Genomic DNA, 24,180 nt, shown 5'->3' on the forward strand with positions numbered 1-24,180 from the left:
AATGTGGGAGCGAGATGCACGGCGTCAGCGCGGTTTGATTGACATTCGGGAAAACAACACGAAGTAATTGTAACTTAACATGGCGTATTCGGGTTTTTCAAAAAAATATCTCTGTTCCTAGATAAAAATATATTGTTTTTATAAACGATTTCGGTAGAGTTCGATAAAAGAAATTGAGCTGCATTAAAATGTAGATTTCGACAAAAATGGATATTCGGGAAACAAATCCTATAGCGACGGTATGTCTCACGAAATCCGAACGATACCCTTGCACTGTTCCACAATGCCTTCAGTCGACAGTGGGACTTCAAACTAGCCTGGATATTCCCGCTACCGAATCTAATTCCACAAGTATCGGCACACCTGAACACGGCAAGAGGAAAATATTTACTAGTGGCCCCATGGTGGAAGAAGTGTTTTTGAAGCGCAGACCAACAGCAGAGATCACTGAAACCCCCCCTACCCGATCCCGCACTTAGAGTCATTTATAGTGGACATGGTGTCAAACCGTCCACCTCCATAAGTTCGGGACCTATCACTCCAGTTATGGATAATTTCGGGTGGGCAGAGTTAGTTTCTAGCTGGTCGGTAGAGGACAGATCACTTCTCACTTCCGGCTGGCCAAAATCCACTTTGAAGACCTATAAATCTGCATGGGATAAATGTAAGACATGGTGCATGGCCAACACGATAAGCTATAATACCCCCGAGCCGATTGAAGTGGCTAGATACCTGGGTCACTTATACAATAAGGAAGGTCTTTCATACAACACTATTCTTGTACATAAGTCAGCCATAGCTACGGTTTGCAAACCTATGATCAGTAAAGACATCAGCAGTAACATAGTAGTGCGCCACATGTTAAAAGCCATATCCACCCGCAAGACTAAACCTACAAAACCACCGATTTGGGATCCAAGAATAATCGTAGACTACCTCAAGAAAACAACACCACTAGTATACAACCTATATGAAGTTTCACGCAGAACAGCTATATTATTATTACTCGCATCGGAACGACGGGTTCATGACCTTACCCTACTCAGTGTAGCGGATAATGGCCTAGTCGATAATGGCGACCATATAATTCTATGGCCAGTGCTTGGTTCCAAGACAGACACATCGAGGCACCGCCAATCTGGATGGAAATTAAACGCTTCCAGTTGCCAAAACATCGATCCAGTATTTTGGCTACGAAAACTTATCTGCGTTTCTGCGTTTCCAATGAGAGAAGAGAAGAGGATGGTAAAAGAAGAGAAGAAAGAGATTGGATTCAATCTCTTTGGGTAGCACATAAGAACACAAGGCAAAAAATACGATCAACATCTCAAGGGACTTCAGAGTCAACAAGAATAATAAGAGTTTTAATAGTAGGTAAAACTCCTTTCATTATTCAAGTTTGGTACATCTCTTACGTCTCACTATTGGTGAAATATGTAGGTATGAGGAAATATCTGATAAAACATTTATTTTTATTCTACATACCTACTGTAATTAAAGTTTTAAAATAATTTTAAATTTTTATGTAGATTGGTGTTGCCATTTTCCAAAATAATTTTGCAATTAATAAGTCAGACTGTTTAGAACACGCCTTTAATAGCCATAAAGAAATCAACAGTTTCACCAATATAAGTAATATTTATTATTTGTATCTGTCTCTAATTTCATCTTCATGCGAGTGGTATTACTGGGCTGTGACTCGCATTCCATTTTCGATTGATTTTTTAAATTCAAAACAAATTAAATCACAAGTGAAGTTGGAGGTGTGGTCGAAGAAGATGAGTTCCTCATGTGTAGTGCATTGCTTAGCTTCACACTTTAGTCTTGTTTTTCTCTTATTGACAGCTTAGAAGACCGCCCTTCCGTACTATCACCTTATAGCCCTTTATAGTCCATTGTCTTCATTCCATCTTGAATAACATTACATTACTAGGTTATGCCTGGATGATTCGCTGTGTAGTGACTAGTGAGTGGTGATTGACAGTGTTTTTTTTCAAAATGAGTAGCTGGGCTAGAAGAATGCATCGCAGGGCAGCAACTCTCAGTAATGTGGTCACATCCTGTGGACATCCGAGCACAATTCCTTACCCAAGAAGGCTCGAAAAAGTCAAATTTGGAGTACCATTGCATGAAGTTTGCAAAAACGATATCCCTGGTCCGTTACTCGTAAGTTGTTTTTCTAAGCTTGTAATTTCTCTTTTATATCTGAAATTATCTGCTCAACATTCTCAATATTCAATTTTTATATATTTACCAACTATACAACCAAGTCCATATTGTCTGCTTACTGTTGATCACTCACACAATGCTGCTAATTTATGAATTGAGAGAGCATTAACCTTTTCAACTATATATTTCTAAAACAGACCTTCACTTTAAAAGTTATTATAATTCTTATTTAATTTAGATTTCACTTTGGTACCAATCCTATACTTACCAACAATAATTCATTATAAGTGATAGTACCTACATACTAATGAAGTATTTTCTTATACAATAATTTTGGCAAGTAAATCTTTGTAATAATTATAGTGGGCCTATCCTAATCATACAAATTTTCTTTTTACTTTTGACTTTTTACAGGGAATGGTTGTTAGACATTCCCCAACCCATTAGATGTTTGCTTTGAATCAGACACACATTTATGCCGACACTCACATCTAAACTTGCCTCAACTACCGCACAGCCATAAATCAAACCTTCCAAGAACGTCGATCCGGTGTCGCATATGAAGACCGCATACAACTACCTAGTGACAGTCGCATGTATCCTTCGAAACGTATAGATATTTGGATGCGGCGATCGGCAAGCCGGTATAGGAATGACCAATTCGTAGGTGTTTGTATGTGTCCTGGCGTCTTCGACTTGCAGCCTGACAAGCGTACTACTCGTCGATTGCAATAGTATATGTTTTTTCAAACTAAAAAGTCACATTCGACCAATTTGCGGAGCTCCATTTGGCAACGTGTGTTTTGTGAATAACGATGATGTCACATCGACGTATTCGATACGTTGCAGGCGAGACAAGTTTTGATGTGAGAGCCGGCTAAAAAGAACAAGTGATTTCGCCAGACCCAGTTCGAAACCGCACCTACTGCTTCAGAATCAATCGAGGCTAATACTCTTGAAAAAAATCTTCCGTGACAAAGAACAAGCTCAACACTAAGGAGTCAAATTATTAATGAATGTAATTTCTTCCTACAAAATAACCATTAACTGTTTTTTAAGGTACTGATTTTGAAGTTGAACAAGGAAGCACCGCTAAGAAGAGACGTGTTTCGAGCTCCCGGTCACCAGGGGGCCATGAAGAAGCTCATTCACTTTCTGCAAACTGGCCGCTTAGTCAACGTGGATAACTATTCGGTTTACACCATCGCCAGTGTCTTGAAGAAATTTCTGAGGTTTGAAACTTTTTTGTGGAAATTATTTTGATTTAAAATTATTTTGAACCTTACATTAGGGAGATTTGATTTGATCGTGACACGGCTAAATATCTGCTTTTTGTAATAATTTAATATGGGGATGAAACTTTTATAAACTTACCCTTAGGGTATAACTTTTCGTTTTACAGTTGTTTTTGTTTGTAAAACTTTTATTAACTCAGAAGAGGATGCTGGCTTGGGTCCTGAGTCATAGCATACCTAATTATTTTATCGAAGTTTGGTGCAGCCGATCATGGGATGAATGTGACTGAAAAATGTACACAATCTACATTGCGATAAAAGTGATTATCGCAAATCCGCTTCCATGTCTTTACAGCATTGTCCTCTTCTGTTAATGTGTTTCCAGGTTACAGTATATTGCATGTAGTTGAAATCTGAACTCCACCTGCATATCAATAAGGGGTTGCAAATATTATGTTTTTGATCTATTCTGCTGTGTACTATAATAAGATGGCTGGTTTAAGTTAGTGGCTAATATAATATCTCAATGAGTGGACGTCTGATATGTTAATTAAACGTTTCGGGGCTAAGAAATATGTGCATATTTTTCAGAAAACTTCCTGGTGGCGTATTTGGCCGAGAGGGAGAAATGCAACTCTTCAATGCTGTGGAATTGCCGGAGGAGCAGCAGATTCAGGAAATTCGGCGGTAAATATATTTTACTATTTCGATGGTGGCAAAACATTATTTTCTAATATCGTTGTTGGTCTATCTTGTAAATTTTTTTTATTGAATATCTACAGTAGTATTATCGAATATCTATGCCTTGAACACATAACATGTCTAATTATTTAAAAAATCAATCCACAAAAACCTCCTAAATCATGTCCATACAGCGGAAAAATTTCAAGAGTCATTGCTATTGTATGGAAAGTTTGTGTTTTGAATTTCGAAACCCCATTTAAAACGAAAATTAGACAGTATTCTCAGGATTCTCAATTTTTGCTTCATGTGGTTTACAAGATGAATGTTGATAAATCATTCCTTTCATCGATGATAGGCCTTTGAACCATATAATGTTTACATACATATTCTTAATTATTATTGTCTTGAATTTTTCTTGTGTCAAATTTGTCTAAAAATATCACCTAAATAACATTTTTTTTATACTTGGATTAGTTCCAATAGTGAGAAAATACAGATGGTGTATTTCCATTGTTATTCTTTCTTGTTGATACTGTCAAAAATAATAAATTAGTATTCCATCAGCTTTTACTTTTCTCCATGGTGACAGTCGGTTGTATTGAACAAATGTTTTCGTTAATGAGCATTATGAAAGTTTATTCCGGATACCAAACATCACTATCCATGTTTGTAGTAATATATTATGTAAATATGAAGAAAACCTTTTCAAGAAGACAAAACATAAATATATGAAAGTGAAACTGAGCGAAGACTACCTATTATGACTAATGATAGCTCATTTCAAGTCACTTCACATTACAGTAATTGTATTTGTAATTTCAACATAATTTTAGATTGAGTCAGTTGAATGTCATGTTTTATTAAATATAAAAATATTGCCAAGACAAACCCTGAAACTTGTTTTTGTTATGAATGGAGGGTATTGCTTTGTTAATTACTAAATTACAAAACATGTTTGAGTTGTACCGGAACTAAAACATTCTAATTATAATGCAAATGTTGTCTGTGTAAGGACAACCATATCAATTATTGTATTAAATAGGTTGCCAAATATACATAAATATTCAGATGAACAATTTATGTCATTTGTGTAATATGATTTTGAAACGTCAAAGATGGCAGTTGTAAACATGATTTTAAAGCTGCTATTTTGCAACCAACATACATAATATTAGTTTTGCTATGGCTACCAATTCAACCACACTAAAAATATGTTGAGGAATCGCTATAAGTGTTGCAATAGAAAATGTTCACTTTACCTCTAGTTGTAGTCAAAACTATTTGTTAATAACATATTATTTAAAACGAGTCTCAATCTCATATTCTTCAATTTTTTTTCTTGATATATTGTCAGCAAAATTCACTGAAATAATATTGATTCTACTTAAAATATAATTACCTTAACTATTTAATTGCATCGGCTGGAATAGGTCATTGATGCATTCGAAAAATTTATATACCTATTGAATAAGTCGTGATGAATCAATACGCTTATGACAAACATGCCAAGTTGTATAATATTATATTTTTCAACAAATTGATACATTTTCAAACATTGATATAGCAAGGCTAATTTTCTAGGAGCAAAATGTGATTACAACACGTATTTATAATTTTTTGATCACCTTTGGATAGTAGGTATAATAATTACACAAGCGGTTTAAGTAAATCTGTCACCCTAATTTTTGAGTTGTGTCTGATTGAAGTAGGAATTGTTCTATTGGGCCCGCGACTCGAGGAAACGATTCAAAATGACAATTCACGATGTTAGCATTCCTCATTGAGTTTGCTCGTGTAACTTTCACTCTAGTGAATGGTTTGGCTTGTATATATTTTACGATATATATTAATTGAGTGCATTTGTGAATTGCAGACTTGTGCTGTCTCTTCCCGGCCACACCCAAAGACTGTTGGTACTTCTTTTTGGAACATTCCGTGTGATGGCGTCGAGTGCGGAGCGGGCCGGCACTGGGATGACTGCCGAAGCTCTCGGAGTCTCAGTCGCCCCCTCCTTCTTCCATTCGTGCGTGTCGGATGGCAGGGCGGCCACCATGCAGGACGTACAGCGATTCAAGGTTATTATCATTCATCGCAATACTATGTAGTGTAATCAATCTTATGGTGAAACTTAAATTATCAAATAGCAATGGTTTTAATCAGGGATGAGTTGATTTCTCAGATAATAAAAACAATCTTAGGTACTGAGCTATAGAGATAGTGCTAATGTATATTTTTGAATGAAACGTCTACCTGTCTGGATATCGAAGATGGTACGATTCATTCACATGGCAAATTAGTTATTCAATAAGTTAGCATAAACTTAGTAGAATTCCATTTTACAAAATGATAATATAATTAATTACCTACGTATATTCAATTTAATATATATATATATATATATTTTGCGACTGTTACTGTTATATTAAAAAAATATTTTTTTGGGAAATTTCCTACACAAATGGCCGTTTATATTGGTAACAATTCTATATTTCATGGTGCATACATAGTTTTCTAATAATTATTTAATGAATATAAAAATCTACGATACCAAACAAAATTATCAGTGATAGCATTTTTTTTGTGAAACAATAAAAAAAAGTATGTATCTAGTTTTGGTTGTAGAGTATGCCACCATAACATTTGTGCCTAGGGGACCCGAAGAGACTTATTAGTCGGTTCTTACACCATTATCAAGTTGCGCACAGATCTCAGTATATTGATTGCTTTGATTGACGACAACTGAATGCAAATGACGAAAAAATAAATTACAAACACACTTTATGTTCATTTTGCAACAACATATAAATGTTGTATAGCCAGCCTCTATGAGTCCAGCTCGGCATTTTAGGCTATGTTGAATGATGTGGTGGGAAAAGACAGTTATGTATTGCAAGAGAGAATGTCTCACGTCCGAATTGGTGTAAAGTAAAGCATTCTTACGTCTATTGAAAGAATGTGTTTTGTGATCAGTTTTTTTTTACTAGGGTTCAAAAGAAATAACAATTAAGTTTTGATTATCTTTGGATTAGTTTGGTTTGATTTTATAATAATTAATAATAGATTATGTCGAGTTTATTTTTGTATTCATTTATTTGTTGTTGATTACTGTAACTATTTATGTTATCTGTATTAATTAATAGCCGCTTTACATACAATAATATTATTTAACCTTGTATTGTCGAAAATATTAAATTGTTTCTAGTTCTTTTTCAATCTCCAGATTAGATTGAAAGATTTCTGATAAATAAGCCTTTATCGTGACTTGTATACTATTGTATTGGTAAAGCAGATAATCATTAGCTAGCTGAATAGTTTATCATGCAATGTGTAGTAATTTTGATTCACTGTCAGAGTAATGTCAATTACCTCATTGTAAAGGGGTTCACAAATTATTTTTTATTACCGTCTAATATTGATTTAATCAGTAATTTGTTATCTTTTTTCAAATTTAATATTGCGTTCTTTGTCAATTACCCATTTGCAAGATAACGTATCTAATTATATTATTTTATTTCTATATTTATTCGGAGATAAGAGACTTAGCTGTAAATGTAGTAAAGTCAATAGAACTATTATAATAATCTAGATTCACAAATGCGACACACGTTGAAAATAGCTATGCAGGATTTACAATCAGATATTTAATTTTAAATTTGACATAATCAACTTGGTTACCTGTATCGTTTTAATTCTCAGCTCCTCAACTGTAAAAAGTAGTGTAGCTGCGAATTTCTTTTAATAACCTAAATAAGATAATGTCATTATTTAATATCTTAATTGAAAATACGTACCCCAAGACAAAGTGTATAGACCTACAAAGATGTTTGGGTACTTCAACGGATTTTATTGCAGATGTTCATTAGCCATTTTTCCAATACTTATGGTTCCATCAGATATGAACTCACTGGTCCAAGAGGTAACCGATTTTACCTCTTATCCACGGAGGCTCTGTCGAAGATCATTGAATCAAATTTATAGGCAACGTTATGTTTATAGTTATATTTTCATTCAGGAAAATCAAGAAGCAATGCCGCCTGTCTTCCAAAATATTATTTAAATTAGAGATTCAATCTTTGGTGGTAAATAAGGATGTGAGTGTCATTATTTTAATCTTGAAATGGACGCTATGATAAATATGCAACAACCTAAATATGATGCAAAACAATTACATCAGTTAAATTATTAAAGTATGTAATAGACATATCTGTGTGTTTAAAAAAAATTTCAACAATGACATGATTGTAGCATTTTTTTACACTACATACTAAAGATCTACCATCGTAAGTTGGCAGCCGGTCGAATTTGAAACTAAAATTGTCTATCGAGGATAAATTTGGTACAAATGCCATTTAATTTTACAACATGTTTCTCGAATCATGGATTGCATAATATTTGTACAGAAATCTACTACTAATAAAAAATTATAAATTACCATTTTTTTGTTAGTTATGGTAATATTCTCAATGTCATACTAGCGCCCTCGCTGAAATGCCAATTTATGATGGTAGATCTATACTAAGCCATAACTTTTCATTACTATATGTACCTATGTTCCGCGAATCAGGGATGTAAATCTGTTTATACCTGTATATTGACACAACATTTGGTGTATATATATGTATCAAAATTGTAGAAAAGCAATTGTAATTAATTACTCCACAAGTTTCATTGAAAAGTACTGGGAATTACAACCATAAATTAGCGTAATATAATGTCTTCATCAATACATAATATGCGATATTGTCTACAGAATGCCACTTTGGTATTCAAAATACATTGAATAAACGATACATTTACCATTGCTTCTCAATCTGTATCCTATAAACGTCTTTGTAATAATATCAATAGTTTATTAACTTCGACATTAGGTCATGCAGGAATATTAGATTTTCGGAATAATATAATATTCAAGAGCGAATATTGTCGTTTATATATAAATAACAAAACTACGACAAATATCACCTTATTCTTGTTAGTCCAAGGACACCAGTGGCGAAGGCTTGAGGTAGGCTGTTAAGATCCGCCATAAATAGTGCACATTAAAATTTGTTAGTCATATGTATTTGATATATTGAACTAATACTACAATTTACAGATGGTGTTGGTTAGTTTTTAAAAATGATGCTGGGCATAAGATTATTTCTAGTAGCCATTGTAAATGATGTGAGGGAATTATGCATCCATCTGAAATGTGTCACAAACGCTCAAGCCCTTTTTTGTAATCAGAGTATCATTTGGGGTTATAAAGTAATGAAGTAAAATGAGAGTGATTGTTTTGTATGTTATTAGGACACAAATATATTTTACACTATCCAACTACATGCAGCTATGCTGTGGTTGTTCTTTTTCAATTCTTTTATTAATAATTGATTAGTAAAGTTTGGAAAGCACACTGTGGATGTTTTCCAAATTGAATTACAATGGAGAATACATAAATGAATCGTTAACACGTTAAACCTCTCGATATCAAAACATGATTAAGCGCATTGCAATGAGAGTTAATTTCCCAGAATGGTGGTCACCGACTTGTTATTGGAATATCATTATTGTTGAGCGCTGTACATTCAGCTTTGTGTTTTCTTTTTCAAATAAACAATGGCAGGCGGAAGTCAGTGTAAGTAAACCGACAGATATAATTTTCTTTTTATTAATTTATCTACTACATACCCTCCATTGCCATTGAATCTTAGCCATGCACCACCGTTGATAGTATTCTTACATATTAGTATTTAGCATTATTTGTGTTGTTTTAATTATATATTTTGTGCATATTCCTCCGCTGCCATAGGTATTTCGTAAATCTATACCCTACAATATTTACTTGCACTCTCTAGGCTTATTGTATTATTATATTATGTATAATATTTGAAATCATATACATACGTATGAGCTTTATTTTGTTATGTATTTATCCCTAATTGAAATAAACAAAACAGTAATTTAATTAATATTATCCAATATTCGAAATATACTAATTCTATTATTATAAATAACAAACACTTCATAATGATTAATTATGTATTTTTTAAATTTATCATACTTATTCTACATTTATTGAGGCTGTTGGTTTCAAAGTCAGTAACCTCCATATTCCACCATTTTGAGATAATCGCAAAAAAATGTCAAACACATTAGGAGTGAAAATATAATGTTTTTTTTACGAGCATATTAATAAACAATTAGAACAGCAAAATAAAATTTCCTCAATGCCATTAAAATTAATAATAAATCATGCTTAAAGTTGGTTGTATGCTATAAAAAATTCTGGCTAAACGTCTTTGCAATCAACCTGCGATTTTATTCTATTTAATTATGGAAATATTAGTCAAAACGTATTACAATTTTGGCATTATTGTTATGGCTTGTCATAAAATCAGCTGCGGTGAAATATTGCTTATCTGGCAATGGTAAAATTTTACAAAAAGGTTACGAGGATAACCTATTAAAGTCGGATAGAGATAGTGCCCGAGTACAGGGACACACCAATAATCATAGCAAACAATAAAATGCATATTTTTAATTCAATTGCCTTGTCAAGACATTGCTGTTTTTTTTTTAAATATGTGTACCAAATTCCTAAAGTGAATGCAAAAAAGAACAGAATCTGAATCGAGAAAAATATCAAATAAATTAAAAATGGAGGTTACCAACTTTAAAACTAATGGCCTCAATTATTATATTAAACACGAGACTTGTTTCATCCTTTCTTGTAATATAATGATTATTGTGGAATAAGTATAATGATAAACTAGATTTAAAAAATATATAATTAAAGTGTTTATTTCAATAAAATGTCATTCTATCAGTGAATAAAATTAGTAATACTTATTCTACTATTTGCATTTCTTCTAATAATTATTTTCAACGTGATACTGTGTTATTTGTTTCATTTGGAATGAATTTTCACCAAGTATATTATACCCTAGATTCGTAGACACTTGTTACATAGTGGTGACTTTTATATAAAACAAATGTTTCGTTTATAAATGTTATCCATTATGGTATCTTAGGTTAAATTTATGCATTATGTCTTCCAGATAGTGAGAAATCTTATTATAGTCATTATTTACTGAATGATTAATTGATTTACAATATTATGAAATCATTTTTATTGGCATTTCAAGAAAAGTAATAATGAGTCTTTATTATTATATTAGATTTTTTCTGTCATGAGAATGGCTTACAAATTTGGAAATGGTTCAAAAAAAATTTCTTTCTCTTATTCTTTACAACGGATTTTTATATTATTTCATTAAGCCATTTTAATGGCGTTGTGTTTCATATACCAGGATACTGGAACTGAACCAGGAAAATGGCACATACTGTTGAAAAACTATTAAAATGTGATGTATGCTCATATCAGCGTAAGGTTTAACCATTATAAAACATTTAAAAGATGTACTGGCGAAAATCTATTTTATTGCAATGTATGTCCTACACAAGTAAAAACATATAAAATGATTCATTGAAAGTGAAAATCAGTAACAATTGGAATTAATTTCTGAATATCAAAATTGATTTTCTATATTGAAACAAGCAAAGAGCGAAGTAAAGGGCAAGGTGAGTTTTGGGAAAAAAAATAAATATAGTACAACATCCTAAGATGAAGAACTGTCCTCTGTAGTAATGGACATGTGATCACCATAACTATAAATGATACCATCAAAATAAATTTTAATATATCAATGTACAATACCTAATCATTTATTTACTCTCCTCAAATTAATATTCTTAGTCAATAATATAATAATAGCTAAGATTTAATTTTTTTTGCAATTTCAGTAATATTCAATGTACCTATTGCTTTTATTTTTTGCCAATATCTTTTTTTGCTTTTGTTTCCAATGATTTGCACTGCAAATATGTAACATATTGGTTGTCATTTTTTTGTTTTGTTATTATGAATGCCTGGAGAGTTGTAATACATAATTATGTAGTTACAACGGGATCACGGTAATACCTTTTGTTATAATATTTAGATAATTATTTTATTTAATTAGCCTGCAATACTTAAATCACTTGTGTACTCAAAATATTTGCATGTTGCAGACGTTTGACAATAACATTTTACAGATTCTAGTTTTAAATCTGTAACAGTAGAATACATAGTCTTTAGAAGTACATAATTATATATTAGAATTTTTGGACACACTGCAAGAGTTTAAATTGTATGAGTTTTGTATTTACCCGTAATTTTATATCAGAAGTGAAAATATTTAACAATTTTAATTGTGTGTATTTAGTACTCATGTATCAGTATTCCTACACATCCTTACCATTAGGTGGAGTAAACTAGTTGAAGAATTGGCATCATGTTTTCGACTTATATAAGATATTATATTTAATATAATGAAAACAATTTGAACATCTCAGGTTCGGGGAAAATCTGATGACCATTCTCCCAACGGCATTACTCCACGAACATATTAAATATCATTTAAACAAGTGACTATTTATAAATCTCAGTACCTATTGCCAGCAATACACCGATATACCTAACTTCTCTGACTTCTGTCGGTGTCAGTGAACAAACTACATCTATGCAAAAATAATCAATAGTGCAATTGGCCGTTTAATACATGGCACCTTGCAACTAATTTTTATCATACGTGATGATATGATGAGTCTTATCATATATTGTGCATGGAAAAAAATACAATAGAACGAAAGTAGGTAGGTATGTCAAATGAGAAGTGAAATTCACAATACTGTGTAAAAATTGAGAAACTATACATTGTTATTAAGCAGAGAAAATAATATGTAAATTATATAAATAAAACACGCAAAAGCTTCTTATAAATCCCATTCAAGATCAGGTACCTCGTATTTTTTTTTCTTTTTTTCCGACCATGTCCTATCCTAATAGGATTATATGGGCACAGAGTAGAGGTTTGTATTAACAGATTTTGTTTTTTACGAAATGGATTTTGAGTAATGGATGTCAGCCACTTGCTCAACCTATTAGGTCCGTACCCTGACTCGCACACAAATTGAAAAACAATATATGTACTTGCCAGACCCAGGATTTGAACCTGGGGCCCACGGCGTGATTATGGAATATATAAAACGAATTGATGTGAATGGAAGTGGAGGGGAGTATCGCATGTCAGTGACAGCTTCAAAAAGCTTCCAATTATATGCGAGAAATATCACGCTACAACCAGCAGATTCCAGTAAGATTTTGTATTGCTACTGTGACATGTAGCAATCTCAAATTTTTCATAGTTTTATGGCTAATTCGTCACTCCTGGCAATAGAATATACCAAATTATTTACTTCGCTCTGTTATGTTGCAACATCGGAGCATAGGGCAAGCACAAGGCCATGCACCTTGGTCCATCGTAGCATCACAAATAAATATACTGACATGTTGTGTTTCTTAAGTTTTGCTGTGTGCCAATAATAAACCTTCTCTGCTCATATTTTCAATTGCAATGAGTCAATTTTTAATTATACATTCCTGTTTATTTTTTATCGTTGAAGTCGACTTTATAAATATTGTATAAAAATACAATGACCATGAGTCGGTTGCTGAACTGATACTGAGATGTGTAAATAGATTCAGTTCCCTGTGTGGTTGTCACGTGACAAAACCGTTATCGGTTGTTAATTTTCTGTCTGAACAGGTGGCGACGCGAGTCATGAGGCAGCTGATTGAGCGGTTTGCCCGCGGCGACGTGTTTGGGCGGGACAATTACGAGTACTACGCACGTGTCACTGGCCGCGTCCTGCGAGTGGCCGACGAGTGGATCTGCTCCTTCCGATACCCACCGCCTCCGCGACATCCCAACGATCAGCAGCTCTATGCCAGTAAGATTTCATTGCTATTGCAACATGCTTTATTATTTCTTCCAATGGCCAATCATTATTGTGCTGTTTACCATATTAATTAGAGATGTAGAAGAACACCTATAGAGATGGACTCCAAATATATGAAAGTGTAGCAGAAAAAAGGACCCCAGGTCTAAAATGGCACTTTTGACAAACCTTAAATTGTTTCAGCGATTTTGATAAGGAAACCACAGAAGGTTCCTTCCGGCAGAAGAAGGGTTTCTTCAACATCATTGGTATTAATTCATTTATGTTGGTAAATGTAATGAATAAAGTGAACAATGAAATCAAACACAGTAATCATCACTGATTGATGTTTGTATGAACTGTTGAAACAAATTAAATCAGAGTGATTTTCTCGAAAAACAAAGATACAGTGTAGAAAACTCTCATACCCTGTGCTCTACTGATTGTCAGAAACTGATGGTGGTTATACGTATGAATTTTGGAGAGATCTTCAGAACCGATAGCAGCATAAGCTTAATTACGAAACTGTACAGTGTATGCGATGAGCTGGATATCGTGAAATTTATAGGGTTTCAAAAATACGTGGACACATAAAGGATGGACAATACTTCACCATTGAAGAGGCAAAGCTGGAGAGACTGACGATGCACTGGGAGGGCACGAATCTGGTAACTGGACAGAGTAGAAAAATACAGAGTACAGATTAGATGAAAATCAATTTTGGTGACAACCATTGATTATTGTATGTATGTATATGAGATATGTCGAAAGTTTCTGCATTCTTACTAAATTGTCATTTCACCAAAAATATATATGTACAATGTGTAGACTACAACAGTGAAACCTTGAAATATCAGTATCAAAGTATTGTGGCATCCTTTGGAATGACTTTTTTGGGATATTTAGATTTACGGATTATTAGAGTTGTTCTCGTATATACATTCTCTAACTTTGCGAACAATGTAATTTTCAGGACAGCTATCACTAGAAGCGGAGAAGACTTGGTTGCAGTGCGAATGCAATCGTTGGGGCAAGAAGTTCAAATTAGATGGTGAGTGGTTTTAATTTGCTGATTTAATAGAGTAAGATAGAAGACATGAATAAACTGTACGTAAATAAATAAAATCGACGTGAAACCAGTAAATATTGGTTTGACTGATATACTTAGGGCAAAACCGGGAGTATATGTTGCTGAAATATGTATTTTTTTTGTGCAAAATATAAAGTGTACTGGTTAATATTTTTGGGTAATTTAGTAGAAAAGATGGTTAACTGTGTTTTGTTTAAATGGTGGTAGCCATACTGAGAAGCAAGATGATGGTATAACATTTCATAAGTAAGTTAATAATAGTAAAATTGAGTTTCTACTGTGCGTTATACACAAACGTCTTCATATACCGGACAATACCTTCTGTTTTTAGTGTTACTGCTCTCAGATGTCAAATATCTTCATATTGTGAATCATTTTAGTTACAAGTTGTTTGTATCAAATAGTTTATATTCGTTATCTTAACAAATTATATGTTGCTTCAAGGCTATTTCTGATTTCATTATTTGGTAAGTAAATTCCGTTTGTATATTATGTAAAATTAATGTTTCTGTATGATTTTTTTTCAGTATTAGCAAAAAGCGAAGAGTGTCAATCGATGCCTGCTCTCGTCGAGGGAGCTCTTCCCACCCTGGGGAATCTTGGCTGCATTCCCGAACATACCCTCCTGGACTCCTGCACACGACTGTCTGTTTCCTTGGAGGAAAGCGTTTTTAAGGTTATTTTTATTCTTTATTCGTGCTGCACCGAATTACCCCAACCTGATTTTAGCAATCACTTATTACAATCTAAGACTTTCCATTTAATTACAGATTGACAATTAATTTCATCGGCTAATTTGTAATGAAATCTGTTGTGCAGGTTTCCGTAAGCTCGTCCAGTCAATCATCCCGAGCGGGTTCCAGTCCGCACATGACGTTAGAGGAACTTCGAGCTGTGAACCGTTACGCCGAGAGCACGCGCAGTCTCTCTTATCTGCCACAGGTATATTTGCTTCACTACAAAACTATCTCATTGACGGTTGGTTCTTGACTCTCCGTGGTTGACTTTATGCGATAATCAAATATATTTAGCTAACGTAACCTTTTAAACTGAAGTTTTTGAGAAATACAACTTAACAATAGAATTTAAATGACGTTATATCGAATGTCTATATAAGTTATTTAGAATATTGTTATTTGAAAATGTTTGTTTGTGTGAATCAGGTATTTCTAGCTATGAATTGGGGATGTTTTACTTGGATTTGTATTTGTAGTGAAAACTCAAAAAAATCAGGTTTCAATCTACTTTTTGTAGTCCAGATTCGAACTTGTAGACAATTAATCATTTTGATTAAGTTTTATTGATTCACACAATAATTTTTCTTACCTAGTAGCCATACAATCTTTCTTGAATGTGTTGTATTCTATTCTGCCAATTTTTCCATTAAATATTTATTATAAAACCAGAAGTATAACTAATAATACTTAAGAAAGAATGATTTAGGATAAGAATTAATCATGCATTATGTTTTTAATATCTTCCAATGTAACTAATCAATATTTTGTTCCTAACGTGCATATTTTAGATAGATTAATAAATAACCCTCAGAGACATTTAGTTAGTTAATTTTAAACTTTAATTAAGTACCTACTTAGATTAAATAAATGTTAGATTTTTATACTATCTAGTGAAAATATTATAGTTTTTATACCTATCAAAATAATTTGTGTTTTTTTGCTGACAGGAGGAAATAAATATATCGGAAGCACCTCCGAACAACTGATATCGATCGGTAGATATTTTTTCATTAAATAAAATATAATAGTAAATGTATCCATTCAATCATTGTCGGAGGTTTAATATCTGTAACAGATTGGTCCAATCATAAGGGAAACCCCTCCATTAAATGTTGTGATTCTCCTCCCCCCCATTATTGTTATATTTATTTTTCGTTTTATTTGTACTCTGACTTGACTGTTACATAATATTATAAATATGATAATTTCTGTGACCACAGGGTAACAATGTCGTTAGGTAAAAAACTATTGGTACTTACATATACATACACAGAGAGATCACACATGCATCAAAATTGATTAAGAAATATTTTAATTATTATTAGGGTACCCATACGTTGTCAATATTTTTTAATAGGTTAATTAATTGACCTTAGTTTAAATTAAGTCTCCATCATTTGTTAAAAAACGTGTTTTGAAACACAAAAAGGTTTCTGTTGTCCCAAAACAAAATGACAGATCTTCAGAAAAACATTACATGTTGTTTCATTTTTGACTGGGCGTGTTCGACAATGGTGCTTTAAAATCCAGGATTAAACGTGCAAGAAATAGCTGACATACTCAGTCGATAGTGTAAAGATAACTTCATGAAATTGCGAAGGTATCGAAGTAAGCCAGCAGAAAACGCGTCATACTGCTAATGCTAGATTCTTGCAGCGAAAACAACTCTGGAAAAAATAAAGCGGCTTGACTCCACCATATTCACACGATATTGCTCCGTCAGATTATCAGTATTTGTTTAGTCTATGTAACATTCCCTCTACATTAGGGATGGCAAAAGGTCGTGATTATTGATCGGAAATATGCAATTGATTTGAAAATTATAAAAAAATTGGACTGTGTGTTTTACTTTGAAATGATTGATTACTTATGGGTATTCCTATTATTTAGAAACATCACGACGTCGTGCTTGAATACATATACGTAGTACAAATTAAAATGTTCAAGAATATATTTTGTTAGGGCGCATGATTCTACGGCTAGATGCTATTATGTTATTGTTTCTTTTATTAAACAAAATGCAATCAGTGTATACGTTGCATAAAATATACTTATTACAAAATATATCAAACGTATTGCCTATGTTTAGATAAATTAATTTGTATATCGAATTCTACGAAAAATCCCTGTGACCACAGTTTTCTTAAGTTACAACAATACACCCTGGAAGGTCACAGGTTTTTAAGTGTTATTGTCCTCCCCCTGTTAACGTGGTGCACTTATATAGTATGATTGTTTTATTCTGTTGGCCCACGCCAAAGGTGAGACGCGTGCGTCTGTCTTCACTATCGCCTGCCTTTCGTTGTAACGCACGTGTAATGTCCCTCTCACCGCAATAAATGCAAACGCAAATATATATATTATATAATATTATAATATGGCAGTTATACTTATATATTATCGATTATAGATATAGATGAGTGTGGCTTTACAACATGGCTTTTGTAGGCTGAAATCAAGCACTCTTTGAGCTGAATGAAAAACACCATTTCCTTAACATAACGGAACTACGTAATGTATTCATTTAGCAACAATATTATTAACATTCAATTGAGATACATTCAAATCGTATTGAAAGTTATGATCGAGCCAATTTTTATTACAATCAAAAAATATACATATTTATTATATACACGATTTTTTTTGGAATGGCTTCATTATTTTTACTTTCATTAAGTAGTATAATATTCGGTTTGATGAATGACAAGCAAAAAGTGACTAAATTCACAGCTTGTATTTTACCCTACACTGCATATTTTATATTGTGAATTAATGTATTGAATAAATGAGACAGATGATAATTTACAAATCGGATAAGTGTTAAACATTATTTTTTTGATCATCTGATTACGGTTTTGCCTGCCTAATAAATCGTAACAGTGTTAACAAGAGATAATTGAAATAGTATTTTAAATACTGTGCAAAAATTATTAACATGGGAACGCTTAACAATGAATTGCTGTATGTACACGCATAGTTTTTCATTCTAACATGATACCATTAGATTATCCATTACTTATCGGGCTCATTAAAATTATGGGAAGGTATCATTAATATAAGTACACTATAATGGGCGTAATGAAAAGGAAATATTTGATTTAACGAGCCCAAAAGGAAACCTGCAATTTAAGTAGGTGTGTGCTGGAAGTAAACATACGCTCGTTGAAGCGAATGCAGTCGGTTTGAGGGACAAGTGAGTGAAGTGAAGTGGTTGTTCCGTTTAGGTGCACGAGAGACAGCGGGCTCGAATGAGGACCCGCTCCGAGTGGTTTCTGCAGCCGGCCGCCTCCATGGAGCTGCGACCCGCTTCCGGTACTGCACTACACTCCACCCCCCTCCACGCCCACCCGTCCCATTCCTCAATCCTGTTCCACGACCTGTGCGACGAGGCCGACGCCCGCCCGACCCGACTGAGCCCTATCTCCGTGCCCCCCCTTGTAGCCCCCTCCCCTCCGCCATCGGAGAGCATGCCGCTGTATTTGCTTCTCGCCTGCCTCGAGTTTCTCTTTTGAAACTGAGCACCGGTCCACCCGTCACTACGCATCGCAAAGTATTTTGTTTTAGATGAGACGCGGCCGTGGGTGTGTGCTTGTTTTTTTAAATAATCAAATTCCTCTCCCTATAAGTCATTCTTACCTTGATGTCGTCACTTGTAGGTGGACATTGGTGCAGGATAAAATGGAACAGAGAGGATACATGACATTTTTCAATTGCATTAGTGAATACAGAATTTTAAATTCTCATCTCATTTTTGTAAAATGATATCTGATAAAATGTATATGTGTTAAAATAACTAAAAAAAACATATTTAATAATGAGTGTCATGCCGACAGCTAATATTGGGTAAAAAGTATTAATAGTGTATGAAAAAAAATAAAAATAGATTGTTAGTATCCATCACACTGCCTGGACATAAAATTGATTTCATATAGGTACAGTTATTGTTTCACGTGTAAGCAGAATTTTTGTACGTGCCACAGCTAGCACATGTGTTATAGGTTTGCCACTGCTGTATTACACAGTCTTGCGAGTTCTTTTTTAATTCACATTGTATTTCAATATTAATTCAATTTTATATTTTTAGACCTGACACCTCGTCCGATAATATTTAAAATTATTAAATCTTGTCTTTCAAAAATGATCCTCTCTGTGACAATAATACCTTTTTGAAAATTTAGTGTATTTTATGAAATTTTAAATTGTTGGTAAAAATGAGCACATATTCCATTTTGCCGTCGCATCTCATGTCTAAGAAGCACCCTGGGAGAAGGAAGGCGGCGCCGGTACAGAACGGGAGCCGTTGGCGTGTGTGCCGCAGCGCTGCCGTTGCCACTTAGTGCGTGCGTTTTTATTTTGTTTTGTTTTCTGAAGCAGGCAATGGTGTCGTCGCTTGCCGGGCTGTTAACAAAGTGGTGGTCGGTGGTCTAGCGGAACTCCCTCATCCTCGATCCCTCCATATTGTATTTTTTTAGCGCATCCGTTTATTTGTAGAGCTACTTCTTTTGCCAGCCGCTGAGGTGTTGTTGATCGTTTGTTATATTTTTTGTTTTTGTGTTCTGTTTGCTATCGACAATCTGCACGGCACTTACTATCGTTATTCATCTCATATTGTGCTGCCAAGCAAATAATTCAATTCTATTTCACAGCCTTTGTTCTATTTACTGACTTTATTTCAAGTTCACATTAAAATTACTCAAAATTATAGTAAGCCTATTCTATCATTCATAAAAAAGATGTTTTTAAATTTGTTAAAGATAAGTTCTAACTTCGATATTTATGTAAAAATGAAATATTAAAAAAATTGAATTTTCTCTCTATTGGCATTGTTTTAATGATTTCATTGCCAATTTTCTATCATTTTTGATAGTAAAGAATCATTTCATATCCTAGAATAACGTTTCCCAAATGACTTCCTAAGTGTCTAAGCTTTCCACAAGGGTTGGTAGTTTTTGTAAACATGATTTTAACAAAGGGATTGAAGAAGGTTTGCTAATATATTTTAATCACACTTACAACTGCACTAGACGAAGTGGCCCAGATTATTAATTATATTAGTGTCGACCATTAAATTTACGATAATTTATATATTTTGTATATTTTTTGAATCATATAGCTCGCTTAACAAACATTTCATGGTTATTCAAAATTGCACACCTTACCAACAAAATTAAATGAAGTATGTTTATCACTCCCTGGGAAAAATATAAACATTTTTAATGCAAAAGATGAAATTAATATTTTCATTGTCTTGCTAGATTCAATTTTTTTATCTTAGTTCTGTAGAAAAATAAGGCTCTTTTTCAACACTTGCGGATTTTCTTGAAGACTACGAACATGAACCATCGACTGTGCCGCATTTCATTTGCGTGCTACGCTATAATATTTGAGGTTCTATTATTTTAAAAATCTAAACAATATAAAATAAATTGGGAAACACTATCCTAGAGAATCTTATGGTATTTCAAGTGTCAGTGATTAGTAAATTCAGTTCAATTGATAACACTCATTAAGACTTGTAGGTAATTTACCAAAATCTCAACAATTACGATTTTAAACTCTCTAGAAATGAGTTCAGTGTAGGCATACGTAGAATAGATGTCGTTCTAGCACAGCAAAGCAATCGTATCACAACTTGCACACACACAGTGGCACAAATTTAATGTAGCATGGCATGATGGAGTAATTACGCCTTATTTATTATCACATGGAATACAATATATTGTGGAGGGAACCTGGCTAGATTACAAATCCTATAATAATTATTATGTCATTTATATATTATTATGATGTAACATGAGGTAGTATAAAATATTTTCACAATACTAACGATTAGGTATGTTGATATTCAATATATTAAAACCATCCCGTAGTTTTCTCTCGGATAATAATTTAGCATCTTGCTTCTAACAATACAATACGTTTATATAGTATTATAACAGTTTCAGTCAGTGACATATATATACTATATACCTACACATATTATATCATGTTTTAAAAAAATAAAGAACATCAATTTGACGCCACTTGTTCTTGGTAAAAAATATTTTTTAATTTTCAGATATTTCTTATATCCTTACAAATTATCGTTCACATTTGAAAACATAATTATAAATAAAAAATATTTCAATAACTAAAAAATTCAAAAATATTGAAGCAGTTTTAGTAAACTCTTGTCATATCTATTACAAAATTATATCTGGCGGTTCGTCCATTTTAATTTGTTTTTAATCTGTCTTAATGGGATAATCATACAACAATAATTATATACAAGCCTTGAAATTAGTAAGCGAGTTGAGAATGCTGATAATTGTGCATTTGCATTTTGCTCTAACATTGAATGACATATTATTTCATATTTCAAATATCTTTCAATTTCTTCTGTTCAGCTAAATCGTTTAATGTCTGTTTTGCATAACAATAAAAAAGCTTTTCAAGTCTTCCATTTAATTCATTCAGCCATAAGTTATATTCTCATTTTCTACACAATACTAATGAGAGCTTTTAAAAAAAATATTTATTGTTTTTATAACAAATACTTTATTTAAAAAATATATTTATAGTCGCGACTGCTTTCAGGGTTTTTCTAATAGTCACATTAAACATAATGGTCACAGCTGATTCTCAGTCTGTATTAAAGTGGCCATAAGAATTAGCCTGCTGGTTCAATCTCATTGTGTTTTGTTCAAACATTAGTATTAACTAAAAATTAAATATTCACTAAATTATGTAAAGGATGTCAGGAAACATTTATATTTATTTGTTTGCCTATATTATTTTTATACGATATCCATGTCACTCCAATTTGCATGTTATTGTACATTTAGAGATATGCATCATTCACATAATAGCATTACATACCGTGTATTATAATAACTTATAAGTACATAATCTAACCCTTCGAAAGAACTTTTAAATATATTAATAATTATAGATTTGTTTTTTTTTTTGTATTACTTCAATCATAATTTATTTATGTTATTTTCATAACTTCTGAAAGTAATAATATTCATACTTGTTTACTTACCTAAAATGGATAATGACTACATAAATAAGAGCACTTCTAAAGAACTATTTAATATCATTTTCAAAAATGTCTGCCCCATTTTTGACAGTTAAGTCACTTCGAGACGATCAATAGAAATGGATTCCTTTCACAACATTTAATAAATTAATTGCGCGATTTCATCAGGTGGCGAACGGCGTACGTCACGCCGAAGATCTCATCGCTGTGGCGGTCGCAACGCTTCAGGAGAGGGAGGAGGAGGATCTCGTAGGCTGCGTGCCGCCGCGCCTGGCCCCGCCCTGTCCGCCATCTCGGCCGAGGTGTGGGGAATTCCCCGCGGAGACTCCGAGGAGATGTCGCTCGCTATGCAGCCTCGCTGCGCTGCGCTCGCCGCTTCGCAGTGACCCGACCGGCCTCACGCCCCCGCGTGCGCACTGTCTCACTCGCTGATCCGCGCCCTCTCCCTCTCCGACATATTCCAGCGGGCGGCCCTCACCGTTCCCTTGCTCATCGACAAGTGAAACGGGTAAAACATACTGTCGGTTTCAATCATTATAAACTATAGCGATGTGTATCCGCGACCTATTGAAAGTGCACATTGATAAATGCGGTATGAGGTCATTGACGAAGAGAAAATTTGAGATGCAATATGAATGCATATTGTCGTTTGCAAATCTCGGATCGATATTTTGGAATGATCGATTCGGAGCGGTCACTCCTTATTGTGACCGACGAGTACCCGATCTGTTCCCGGATAAGGGCAGATTTGTCGCAGTCTAAATTGTACGACATGATGAGAAGCGATGCCTAAAACGTTTTAAGAATTTACTTAACGTATATTGTCACAGATTCACAATTTATTGGAATCCAGGTATGTCTTAAATCGATAAAATTGACGTGGAAATTAATCAAGATGTCAGATTTGATGAATGTCTTTTAAATTGGTATAAAAGAGATCATTTCGGCTCTTTGTAAAGACGGATTACTAAAACAAAACCGTTACAAGCTTCGGAAAATATTTTTCTTCCACAAATTCAGTCTGTAAAATTTTCACAATGCATTGGCATTCTATTCTTTTACAATGGATAATAATGACAGTTATTTTTGGTAGCTTTTTTATTATACAGAGCTGGTTGACATTCCTTAGAAAAATTTACCACTCCCATTGTTTGTTATTGTGAAGCATCTATAATATTATGATACTGTGCAACTATTTTTCGAATTTATATTTTCGTATTCATTATAGGAATGTTTGTATCAATGTTAATCGTGTATCACAGTCGCCAATATCACAAGACAGCTAATTCATAATATATATACATTCGCAGCAAATATTATTAAAGTTAATTAAAATATATAATAACAAAAATTAAGATACGTTAAATTACAATACGGAAGAAAGAAGGTTCTGTATTCTTCCTTTGTTGTTATTGAACAATATATGTGTCGCTTTGTCAAAATTCA

General features: G+C 33.3%; 1 protein-coding gene across 2 annotated transcripts; it reads left to right on the forward strand.

The window, feature by feature from the left end:
• The first annotated feature begins 1,654 nt into the window (after nt 1–1,654).
• Nucleotides 1,655–23,910, forward strand: RhoGAP71E (Rho GTPase activating protein at 71E). Of its 2 annotated transcripts, none has more exons than XM_085956564.1 (9): nt 1,655–2,166; nt 3,229–3,401; nt 3,996–4,091; nt 5,962–6,163; nt 13,715–13,898; nt 14,860–14,937; nt 15,504–15,652; nt 15,796–15,918; nt 18,938–19,579. In XM_085956564.1, exons 1-9 carry the CDS (start codon nt 1,999–2,001, stop codon nt 19,223–19,225), a joined length of 1,461 nt encoding a protein of 486 aa, XP_085812690.1. In that variant the 5' UTR covers nt 1,655–1,998; the 3' UTR covers nt 19,226–19,579. The 2 variants fall into 2 exon arrangements, with proteins under 2 accessions (XP_085812690.1, XP_085812691.1); XM_085956565.1 differs by lacking the exon at nt 18,938–19,579 and adding an exon at nt 22,903–23,910 and having other exon boundaries at nt 1,673–2,166.
• The last annotated feature ends 270 nt before the right edge of the window (nt 23,911–24,180 follow it).

Source organism: Rhyacophila brunnea, unplaced genomic scaffold, assembly GCF_057557595.1.
Source record: "Rhyacophila brunnea isolate RB1 unplaced genomic scaffold, BYU_Rbru_1.0 scaffold_6, whole genome shotgun sequence".
NCBI classification, from domain to species: domain Eukaryota; kingdom Metazoa; phylum Arthropoda; class Insecta; order Trichoptera; family Rhyacophilidae; genus Rhyacophila; species Rhyacophila brunnea.